The 12,946-nt window shown below is 30.9% G+C and overlaps 2 protein-coding genes across 2 annotated transcripts in view; one reads left to right on the forward strand and one right to left on the reverse strand.

The window, feature by feature from the left end:
* LOC118192775 (uncharacterized) overlaps positions 1-12,946 on the reverse strand; it is a 153,607-nt gene that overhangs the window by 114,797 nt on the left and 25,864 nt on the right. The window lies entirely within an intron of this gene.
* The window catches only part of LOC118192774 (glutamate receptor U1-like), a 34,426-nt gene continuing 24,027 nt past the window's right edge, over positions 2,548-12,946 (forward strand). The window contains exons 1-3 of the mRNA XM_035363790.2: positions 2,548-2,653; positions 5,463-5,563; positions 12,481-12,571. Of these exons, the coding sequence (XP_035219681.1) occupies positions 2,624-2,653; positions 5,463-5,563; positions 12,481-12,571 (222 nt within the window). The 5' untranslated portion in view covers positions 2,548-2,623. The remainder of the gene's footprint in view (positions 2,654-5,462; positions 5,564-12,480; positions 12,572-12,946) is intronic.

The following is a 12,946-nucleotide window of genomic DNA, read 5'->3' on the forward strand; positions in this document are numbered from 1 at the left end:
TTAAATAACATTTGTTTTTGCTTCTACCTCTTCGTACTACATGGTTTTTGTCTTTTTCATAAATAATATCAAGTTATTTTATCTATATTCTACATTATATACTATATTTTTTCTATATAAGTAATATTTCTGTTTTATAACTCGAATTAAGAATGATCTGACAGCAGGATATTTTCGGCCCTGACTGCACTAAGCGTAATGAATAGTAATGACTGAACTAAGCGACAAGATCTTTTATCGGTTATAAAATAATCGACAAGAGTAATGAAAACATTACATGCAGTTAGCAATTTTTGAATCTGTTAATTTCAATTTTAAAAATAGCCATTATATCAAAATCTTGTTTTCGTTTAATTTGTAGAGACATTGGGTTATTTTGATGCCTTCGCCGGGACTCTCGAATACGCGCTGGACCTCTCGAATACGCACTGGACCTCTGGAACAAAGAATCTCTAAGGAGAAGAATGAAAGCTTCCATAGACGCAATGTAAACTTGTTTCGCCTCTGCGCCGCTGTACCGAAGAGCCACGGCTATACAGTGAAACACCAGCGCAGGGTGAAATTTAAACAGCGCAGTTCGAGGAGATAGTAAATTTTTTACTTTGAAATAACTCAAAATGTTTTATTTTCATACATTTCTGGAGTTTTATGAGCAAAAGGATGTTAGGTGGAATTTTGGAGCGAATTATAGAAATCCTGTCCAATTTTTACTTTCAATTTAAACAGCGAGCCGTACGAAGACAAAATTTAAATGAAATAAATTTCTTAATTCTTTTCTTCTGTAAACTTAAAAAGGGGAGAAAACACATGCCATACAAAGCGTAATAACTTTTTATGGATCCATAGTTAAAATTTTACAGTGAAATTTTAAAAGCAAAATTTGCAATAACTAACTTAAACAGAAAAAATATTTAAAGACTATTAAAGGCACCCCTAAATAAATTGAAAACACTGAAATACATTATAATTATCCGACAACAACTTTAAAAACAAATTACCATGAAAACGTTTAGACAATTATTTGGAATGACCATTGTGAAAACCAAGAGCAAAGTTTTCACCCAATAGCCAAAACCACTTCACTTACAGCATTGCATTTAAAAAGTCTTTAAAAGAATTTCACATAGCTAAAACCAAGTACCTCTGACTACAACAACAAAGAACGTTTTCGAACAACGTGGTAAAAGATTGCTAACATGGCCGACGGCATGCTGCATTCTTTGATGCTGTTTTGTTGCCTCCTGATGTTATTTCGCACATGCGCAGTGAGGTACGGAGGGTGAATAGCTTTGGAATGGTTTGCCCCTTTAAAGTAAGCTTCAGGGATATACATAATGTGTCTCTTCGGTCTGACGGAGCCACATTTGCCCCGGGGAACCTTTACTTCTTCTCCTTAGAGATTCTTTGTCTGGAATACGCACCGAGCGTGCTACCGTTACACCACGAAAGCATGCAGAAAGGACGGAGAAAATACGTTATAACCTAATGTTGAGATTTTCATGTAAAAACGGTGATTTCCTTCGAACAGCTAAATTTTCTAAGAATGATTTTACTTGTGGATGTGATTTAATTTTTATGCGATTAATTTTTATGTCTGAGACTTCTTTGCTATTCAGTTACATTTTACAATGTTTTGTAGTAGAAATTCTTAACAAGCCATTTTTCCTAATAAATTGCAGAACAAAAGTTATGATTTACAAACTTTCAATGAAAGACAGATCTTAAAACTTTTACGTTAGCAGCACGTCAATTAAAATGCAAAATTTGGTAATAAAAGCGGTGGGTAAAAATCTGCTTAAAAATCAAGTAACTGGAATCTTGTATCCAAATCTTGTATCCGAATCTTCAACCAGTTTTGCTAACATTTTAAGAGCTAAGAATCTGTTAATAATATACTCAAAGGACTGATTGAAATATAATATTTTTGTGTTGCATGGAAATCACATTAGCTTAAGTACGAACATACTTACAGTGACACGAAGCTTGCACCTAATTTGTTCAAGGTTCATCTATCAAACGTTAAAGTGAAAAACAAATATAATTTCAGCATTAAACATGCGTGCATGAAAATCAAGGAATATGTCTCTTTGAACAAATAATAATGACATTTATTGAAATCTCCTAAATGGGCCACAATGTAATTGAAATCATAAGACATTGCGTGTGAGTCTAAATCACAGCTGAACACGAAAGAAACCTTTATATTACCTGTTCTCTTATAGTATCAGATCTCTATGAAAGGATAAAAGGGTAAAAAATATAATTTGAATACTTCAAAGCTATAAACCTTCGACCAAGCGTGATAGGTCACACTAAATCTTGAAACCTAATGCGTGGCTGTCTGTATGCAGTCAGTTATAAGGCAATAAAATGAGTGCGAGTAAAATACATTTCTTAAGTGTATAGTCATAGTAGAGAATATAATTTTTGACCCCACCCCACACTTAGAGTGATTTTTGTCAGTAATAGATGCTTACATTAAAGAACCTGTTTTTCAGCTAAAAGGTTTTTAAAAGCTTTCTCCCTTAGAAAAACATTTCTCAACTTTTTTCCATTTTCTTATTATTCTGACGTTTCAAAGACAGGAAATTCTTTCTTTGAGCTTACTCTGGCTGGTTTAAATATGCAGAAGTTTAGAGTAAGGTTTGGCACGGTAAGCAGATTTAATTAAATCATTTTTAATGCATCACAACACACTCCAAGATTTGATAAGTGTGTAATGGCAAATTTAAACAATTATTAAAATGCTATATATATTTCATGCATTATAAAATCACTGAACAATTAGTTAACAATGAATTTTTTTCTGAATATATAGCACTGATATGTTCAATTATAGTATTTAAAAGTGCGCTCATTATCTGTGGAAGAGGAAGATAAATTTCTTGATGAGAATTTTTGTTTACATTTCTAAGGATTTCCATATTACCCCAAAATTAATTTGTTAATATAAAGTAAATATTTGTATTTCACATGTTAAGAAGAAAAGTGTTTACTCATCCATAATAGTTCATTAGTTTTAACAACTTAATTTTTTTTCCTTTTTTAATAGGAAGTTGTGTAGTTAAATTAAGGAGTCCTTTGTGAGTGTTATTATTCTGACATTTAATTGAAATGAAGTGCCAGAACAATAAGCACAGCTCTCTTCTAAGTTTCTGGTTACTTCTTCCACCGTGAAAATGGTTGTAACTTAAAAAGGAAGAAGCTGAGAAATGAATAACTGCTACGAACAGGTTTCAGTTTAGGTTTGACGTACATGGGTTGTGGGTACGTTTTACGGGCTTAATGAATGGGAAACTCTATATCCGGGATTGCAACTATAGAATTTCAGCAAAATTATATAGCAGTAGGGGAGGACTAGTATACTAAAAATTAAGTCAATTCTGGACAAACGTCAGTTGTATGTAAAACGAGTAATTGTGGTGTCCAAGGATGGCGCAAGAACAAGACTTTCTGCGTTCGAGAATTATGGCAATCCAGAGAAGGAGACCACTAAATCAAATGATACCCATTTCAAATTTTAAGCTGTTTTAAGGGGACTCATACACCTTAAACTCCTCATGATCTTCGAATATGTGACTGTTGCAAGAATTGGGATATTTTATTTATTTTAAAAGCAATTACTTCCAACTTTTTACAGCTGACTACATAATATAGCTGATTTGGAAACTAGTAACCAGAAAGTTTGTGTTGCCACAAATAATTTTGTAATTTAATCCTCTTTGTGACAAAATATTTCGCCGTGTTTCCACCTTGCGCGCATGATATTTTAAAAATGGCTAATGGTACATACTTGTAATTTGATGGAATTCTTTATATGGGCAGTATTTTCTAGCTGAACCAACAATCTGATGAATATTTTAAAATTGAAAAATTTTATGGGCGAAAACATTAAAAAAATTTTTAATAAAATATATTTTATAAACTCAACTTTAAATAAAATAAAAATTCAACATGAAATTCTTAGAATTTTAGGTTCACAGTACTTTCCAAATGTTATAAAAGCTATACATTAAATAGGGAATTAAATTATGCAACAGAATGTTTTAAACTGTGCGCGCAAGTTGGAAACATGACGAAAAATGTTGTCACAAAGCGGGTTAAATTATAAAAATATTTGTGGCAACACAAACTTTCTGATTACTATTTCAGAAAGCAGTTATATTTTGTAGTCAGCTGTAAAAAGTTGGTAATAATTGCTTTTAAAATAAATAAGTTATCCAATTCTTGCAACAGTCACATATTCGAACATCTTATGGGTTTTAAGGTGTATGAGTCCCCTTAATCACAGAACTATATAACGGTATTCGATGAAATCTGATAGTCATTCATCAAGGAAAGACAACTACTGCTGTCAAAGTGGCATCGCTAACATGCTTCTCCTGAAGGAAAATACATCATTACTATACCACGGGGGACACAGAAAATATCTCGAAAATCACTTTTCCAACTGTTTTGCTTAAAGCGCTTAATGTTTACTTTTAATTTATTGTAACACAGACACATCGAAGTATGAAAGAAAAAGATATCTGCTTCAAAATAAATCTCTTCTGAATCATGTGTGAATGTTTTTAAACGCAGAATTCTGTTCATTTAGTCATATAAAATATAAGAATTTCGTAACTTAAATTAGTTTCCAACAGATGCCTGTATTCGTACAATGTGTTGATAAAATTGGTATGGCTGTGTCATGGTATGGGATATATTGTAGAGAGCCTCAAAAGTAATTGAAATTCCCACCGAGAAGAATGACGTACTTACAGCAACTGCGTACCATCTTTATGTGCATCATATTGCTAGCTGTGATTATTAAAGTGATGATTTGCACCAGAAAAGTAATGCAGTACCTGATCACGTACAGAAAGCCTCTCAGAAATAGTTCAGTGAACATTCATATGACTTATATTTACTTCATTTGCGTAAGCACTCTCTCACGATTTAAACATCTATTCAGTACTTAATAGACACTAAACAGACCTCACTGCATGCCTTTCAAATCAATAAATAAGCAATAAATGAGACTGAATTACAGACATCTTTCGAACAGATTTCGTTCACTATTGAAACAACTCTAAAACTCCTAACTTACGTCTCATCGACAATCCCAACTGTTTGTGCTCGTGAAAGAAACTATACGTTGCTAGTTTAGGGTACCTAAGATTTAGTAACTTAAAAAAGTATTAATTTATACGACAAATTTTCATCTTACAATATCAAAAATTATACCAGACAATATTTTATACACTTAGATATGCTCTATTTTAAAGACTGCACTTATAAAATTTCCCGTGAAAGTTATATTTTTCGCGATTACTATACTTCCTTTACTTCGCACAAGAAAGTGAAAAGGGATCAGATATTATTTCTTCTTAATGCCCTGTATACAACTAAGAATTTTATCTTATAGTAAAGGATGTAAGTTATAGTTAAAATTATCTGAGATGTGTTTACTCCCTTTTCAGTGGAATCCATATTCAGTTTTGAAAGTTGAAGGAAATGAGACGCGGCTGGAGGGAATTGCTAGAGAGATATATGACATCATGTCGGAAACAATGAATTTTCAGTAAGTAAACTATTGTTCTCAACAAACCTTTTGCAAAAAATTCAGAATAATCTTTAGAATGCAAAAGAATTCTTCAAATATGCTTCCGAATATTTTTTATTAATTTAGCCTTTCGTGTTATAATAAGCTGTTTAGTTACCTAAATCAAAGTATAATGTTTTAATACTTTCTTTTACTAGCTATTTAGAATTTATTTTTTTAACTTCCGAATATCAAAGTAGAAAAGAGATTAAAATAAATTTAAGTTCTCGAGCAAGGAAAATTTAGTTTATGAAGATTCTTTTAAACAAATTTTGTTTCTACGTTTTTAAAAAATGTGAGGTCAGGTTTTCTAGCAGAATAAAACCTTTTTACGTATTAAATATTGTATATTAAAAGCGTTTTCTTTTTCTCTTTTCCTTCTGTTTTTAAAATTTTCTCATACACGCGTTTCTGAATACATACATATAAATACTGGAGAGAATATTTATGCTGTGAATATTAATATAATCGGATTAAAACTTTTTTTCTTATTGTAATGATAGAAATGCTTATCAGCTTTACAATGAAACGAGAGTTTGTCTACAGAAAGTGCTCAAGTCTTAAATATTGTTTTCCAAAATATTTGGCTAGAGGCTTAATATCAAACAAATAGCTTTCCCATAGTTATTTGTTTAACATTTTGGCGTATTCTTGGAGTTTTTTGTATTTTCAAAGAAATAGAAATAAAATAATGCTTAAAATACATGAAATTTACTTTGAAGTCAAAATTTAAAAATTAATAAAATATATGTAGAGTTTCACCTTCTTTGGTAGCATAAACTGGTGAACTCTAGAAAGACTACAGAGGAATAATCCTCTTGTTTTAAACTGCAGACACAAAGTCAAAAGAATGGTGTAAATAGCCGTTTTACTTGAATACAAAGTATTAATAATGACCAAACTTGGGTTTACACAAGTTATGCAGATAAATTTTACACAAGTTGGTAAATTTTGAATTAGTTCAACATTACGTACTCCTGTTAAGCTAAGCACACTTCTGGCTTAACAGAAATAGAAAATGTTGAAGTAATTCAAAATGTGGTAAATTAGCCTAACGGTAATTCAAGCAGAAAATTTATATCAGTATTTTTTTTAAGCTGTTGATTAAAACACAAGTGAAAACATCAAGTTCAAAGTCTGTTCTTGAGTCAAAATTTATATCAGTATTTTTTTTAAAGCTGTTGATTAAAACACAAGTGAAAACATCAAGTTCAAAGTCTGTTCTTGAGTCAAAATTTATATCAGTATTTTTTTAAAGCTGTTGATTAAAACACAAGTGAAAACATCAAGTTCAAAGTCTGTTCTTGAGTCAAAATTTATATCAGTATTTTTTTTTAAAGCTGTTGATTAAAACACAAGTGAAAACATCAAGTTCAAAGTCTGTTCTTAAGTCAAAATTTATATGTACGTTCACATCATTAGAATTTGAAAAAGCGATTTTTTTTTAATTCGAGAGTAAGATGAATAAATATCGAAACATTTCGCATCTGTAAAACTTCACATAAAATAATCGATGATAGGATTGATCAGTTTTATATGAAACTGTGTACTGTCTAACAATTACTAAAATAATAAGGTGCATAAGGAGACTCGGTACCCCAAAATCGATGAAATTACCGATTTTTGAATTTTTTGCTAGAAAAATACCTTAATACTCTTACTACACTGAAGAGAAATTTTGAAATGATCTGATGATAATAAATGGTATAAAAAGGCTTTTAAAAAATTTTGACAGTCCTTTAAATACCACACCCCCCTCATTTTTTTTTTTTTTTTTTTTTTTTTTTTTTTTACTTCTTAATTTTTTTTCAGTAGCTTCCTAAAAACAGTGTAAATGAAAAGGAATGTAATTAAATATGACTCCGATTTAGTATTTAAATACGAAGTGAAATTAGAAAAAAAAATTTCACCTTAAAACTGGCAAGTTTATATATATATATTGAGCTCAGCAAATATTCTTATGTGCAATAGCAGTCAGCTTTACCATGCTTATAAAAAAATGAAATTATTTGAGGCAAGAAGACGAACAGAAAGAGATGGTGTAATGAAAATAATCAGGTTTTTGACTGTAGCATTATTGAAATAGTGCTGGAACAAACGTTAAAAGCTTTAATTTATTAAAATACACCTAAATTAATTTTAAATGCAATTTATATACGAAAACAGGTGCCTAAAATTAGAGAAGAAATTACATAGGTTGCTGAGTGGTTTTAAATCAAATGTTTCATGTCTGTTAAAATTTCAAATTTTGCTTTTTGAAAAAGTGAATAAAACTACAAATTAATATTATTAATATTGAATATAAGTGCTTTAGAAAATGCATTATAATTAATTCATTCATTAAAATTACTTTGAGCGTGTTTTAAAAACAAAAACAGATAAAGCAAAATTCTACTCGAATTTTATGATTTTTTTTGCAGTATTTCTAGCCAGATAAGGTTTTAAACAAAAGCTTGTAATTTGTGTTCATATTAATCAACTGAGCAATACTCCGTTTTATTATATATATATATATATATATATGAGAAATTGTAGAAAGCTCGCCAAAAAGTTATCAGAAGCTGTGGCTCCAAAAAAGGTTCAACACATTTTTTTTAAAAAAACCAATGTCATTGAAGGGTGAAAAATTATGCTACACGTGAAATTAAACACAGCAAAATACTAATCGTTGGAAACTAGTAATGGCAAAAAATACAGTAAAATACCTATCGATGTGATAAGTGAAAAGTTAAAGCATAGAAAAACCAATCGATGGAACAAGTTATTCGAAGTCCAATTTGGACTTTCGAATTCAGCTAATTTACCATTTTCTGCTTTATATTTTTATATGTTTATGTTTGTTTTATGTTTTAACTTGTTCCATCGATTGGTTTTTCTATGTTTTAACTTTTCACTTATCACATCGATAGGTATTTTACTGTATTTTTTGCCATTACTAGTTTCCAACGATTAGTATTTTACTGTGTTTAATTTCACGTGTAGCATAATTTTTCACCCTTCAACGACATTGTTTTTTTAAAAAAAAATGCGTTGAACCTTTTCTTAGAGCCACAGCTCCTGGTAACTGTTTGGCGAGCTTTCTACAATTTCTCATATCCTTAATTTTGCAGCATATTGTGCAAAAAAATTATTTAGATCAAATTGGTCTTACAGTATTGTACTAACTACCTTGCTTGTTAATTATATATATATATATATATATATATATATGTGTGTGTGTGTGTGTGTGTGTGTATGTATGTATGTATATAAGATATATATATAATATATATATATTGAAATTCAGTAATAAAAGTTTTAAGAAATTTGAAATGATTGAATGACCATTCAGACAGTTTACATTCTTTCAACTGCGTTTTCTCAGTTTGCAATTTTTCAATACATCCTTTTACTTAAAGTCCTAAAACTTGTCCAAATATGGAAAAATTATTTAATAATTTTACTGCTTATTTAAAATTACATACTTAATAGAAACAAGGATGTGTTTTGAAAAATAGTGAAAAGAAAAATCATTGGAAGTGAAAATGTAATTGAAATCATATTTTTTTTAAGTTTTTATATAAAAATGTGCTTTTTATTTTTTTCTCAGAAACTAATTCAATAACTCCAAAATCGGTCGTAAAATTATTAGGAACAATCTAATAAATACAATAAAAATTTGGGGCAAAAATATTAAAAGTTGTAGAAGAAGAAAAAAATTTTAATTGTTGAATTTTTTTAAAAAAATTAAAATTCAACAAAAAATTACTAGAAAAATTTTTTTTCAGCTTAAAATCATTTTGTCTTATAAAACCACTTAATATTATGCATAAAAAGTAGATGAAACTTTTTAAATAAAAAGAACATTCAAAAGGTACCAAGTCCCCTGCATAATAACATTTATGAGAAAGTTATTGGTTATAGAATTTAATATGGAATTTTATATTTAGTTACATAATTTTAGAAGGCTAGAAGGTAGTTTAAATTATCTACGAGCGTATGGTTGAAACAGATAATCTGTTATCGATATAGAAAGAAGGGATTCAATTACTGAGCAATAAGATAGATAATTCTCAAGCATGTTTTGCTAAGACAAGAATATTTTGCTAAGATAAGAACTAATTAACATTTGTATCAGAGACATACACTGCTATTGTTACCGGTCTCTCTTGACTGACAAAGCCCACGTCATTCAACGTGGCAAGGAGACACACGCGCCTGTTGTTGGCAAGAACCTTGAAGTACGATATAGGTGACAGCCCGACTTTAGTTCAATTCCGCTTCCGATTTTGAGAGACAGAACCTAGAGGGACGAGTCCGAGGGTTTTCCATTCTTCTTCTCCAACCCTCAGCCTTTCGAGCGGACTTTTGGCTCCCCGCGAATTTAGAATGCCCCCATGTTGCGCAGCCACTATGGCATTTACATATCCATGCCTTCTCCGGATATGAACCCGGGCCCTTCGGTACTGCAGTCAGAGTCACTAACCACTGTCCTGGTTGATTGGCAAAACATACGTAAAGAAACTAACCCTTTTGTAGTAACAACATCCATTATTTAAATGGAATTTATTTTTAGAGACTCGGCCGGTTCAGACAATGATAATGTTACGTTAAAAGTACATAGAAACAAGATACATTATTATATATTAAAAAGTAAAGATCATTAAATGGTTTAGCCTAATTTTATATGCAACCACTGCAGTACTATTATTTCAGAAACGTTTTCTATTCTTCGAAGGTAAGAGAAATATTGTCCTTCAAATTTTGAGTTATAAGCAGAATAAAATTAAGAACGTTTATGAGAATAAAAATGAACACGGCTATAAAAAAACAAACTGATGTTTTTTTACAAATTCAAAAGTATTACAAAAGTCGCTAGCCATTGTAACTTAGTCTTTACAGCAACTTCAGTTACTATTCAATTACCCAGGAAAGTTTGTTAAAAGAATTCATTACTTTAATTTAGGGCCTATTTAAAATCTCAGCCTTAACGATCTGTCCTACAGCTTCGTGTTCTAGGTATCCCTGTAAGCAGTCCCATAAATTTATCATGTTTTTTTTTTTTTTAGATTCATGAAAACTTGAAAATAAACAGGGAGGGTTGTTGTCGGTCCATGAAATGTCGCTGTGCCTTAGTCCCAGATTCTCTAAATCGGACTCTGATTTAACCCTTTTTTTTCCAAAAACGAGACTTTTTCAAAAATAAATGCAAAATTTTTTTGACAACATGAAATTTTGCTTTTGTTTGCTTTTCTTTTAAATCAAAATTACAACTTTTTATTTAAAGAAACGTATACATTGTGTAATTTTTTTTATAAACATATGCGTTACTTAATCCTATGTATATGTATGTATAATGTATATACATATTTTAATATAATAGATATAGTGTTAAAATAGCACATACATATATACTAATTCAGAAGTCAAACAACAAAAATCAGCGTTATATTTACAAAATTTTCACAGGACTAGTTTCGATGGTTTTACCGAACCACCATCTTCAGCTGCAAAACTGCAAATGAACAAGATAGGAAATAATGATTAGATAAGATTATTCTTCCATCAATAAAATTCGGACTTCTAAACTCAAGGACCCAATTCCGGATATGAATTCCTGGGATATTTATAGGATTCCTTGCCAGTGTGGTTTAATTTACATTGGCCAAACTAAGAGAGCCTTAAAATTTCGCGTCAAAGAACATGAGGCATATGTTAGAAAAAAGGAAACACAGAAGTCTTCTGTTGCTCAACATTGTTGGTCCGAAAATCACACTTTTATTTTTTCTGCTGCTAAAATTATTCAAAAAACATCTTCCGTTGGAGAACTGGATTTTCTAGAGGCATTTCACATTCATAAAAATCTTTCTGTTCTAGTTAACGATCCTAATTCCAATCCAAATTTGCCTTCGGCTTTTAGAGAAATTATGTTTTAGTTCTGGTTTCGCCAACAGATGGCGCCACTTGCTTATTCTTGTCCAGGCTTTCTTATCTTATCTAATCATTATTTCCTATCTTGTTCATTTGCAGTTTTGCAGCTGAAGATGGTGGTTCGGTAAAACCATCGAAACTAGTCCTGTGAAAATTTTGTAAATATAACGCTGATTTTTGTTGTTTGACTTCTGAATTAGTATTTATTCGGCGTGTTATTGTGTCTTAAACATGCATATATATTCATAATGCGTATACAAAAATTGCAAAATTCCTTTCATTTGACTTTATAATTTTGATATAATTTTATTGAATGCGGAAGGTCTATAGAATTATAGGATGCGATAAATATATAGAGTGGGTATGCAGGAAACACTGAAAATCATGTCCTTCTCCTGAATGGATATCCTGTGAAAGGCAATGAGGGCATATATCCTGTGAAAATAGGGTCGAAATGCAGCCATACTTATGTTTCCCTTTGTGTTGCTCTGTTAAAACTAAATTTTATCCTTCAATTCTCTTGCCCACAGTTCTCTCGATTTTCACTATTCCGCCTTATACTCATTAAACGCCTGTGACAAAGCAAATTTTAATGAAACCTTCCACTGCCAAATCCACAATGCACCGGCTAGTGGTATATGGTATACTACATGACTGACTCATGTATGAATGCCGGTACACACACTCGCACACATGTGTGTACGTATTCTGGCAGAGTTGCCAATTCAAACTGATAGATAGAATATGCACCACCGCATAATAAACCATCCTGTAGAAATTTAAACAAAATCTCTATCCCCAAAAAAGCGGAGGGAAAATTACGAATTCGCGAAGGCGCATGTGGTAAATTGGTTGCTTAATGTATTTTAACATTGCATATGCGAGTGTCGCATTACAGAGCTTTTAAATCGCTAATATAATAATTCATAACATATTCTAATGTCGGACAAAAATTAGCTTTCTTATGCAGTTTTATTCTTTATTAGATATGAAACGCAACTCCAAAAAGATCTGCAGTACGGAACGTTAGGACCGGATAATAAATGGACAGGAATGGTCGGCGCTACAGTTGCAAACGTAAGTGTACTTATAATCTTTAGAAAAACTGTCTATGTAATAGCAAATGTAAAATGCAAGAAATGTAAAATCAGTTCCAGAACAATATCCGTAATGCGTTGTTATTCTTCTTTTAGCAACAGCAAATATACATAATTTTGCTGCCTGTAAAATTAACTACTTTTTCGTTAATATGAATATTAATCCACCAAGTTTAAGAATCAACAAATACTTGCTCAGTGTCGATACCTTGAATTATTAATTTATTTATTGGATATGACAAGTAAAGCACGAGCTATATATCTTACGTCAAAAAACTGACTGGTATTTGGAAATGCATGAAAGAAACCATACAACTAGTAGGTTTCTAAAGACTCGACACTAGTCAGTGTTTAT

The sequence above is a fragment of the Stegodyphus dumicola genome, chromosome 12 (genome assembly GCF_044657685.1).
Source record: "Stegodyphus dumicola isolate Sdum_Otavi_A_Nest chromosome 12, ASM4465768v1".
Classification (NCBI taxonomy): Eukaryota; Metazoa; Arthropoda; class Arachnida; order Araneae; family Eresidae; genus Stegodyphus; species Stegodyphus dumicola.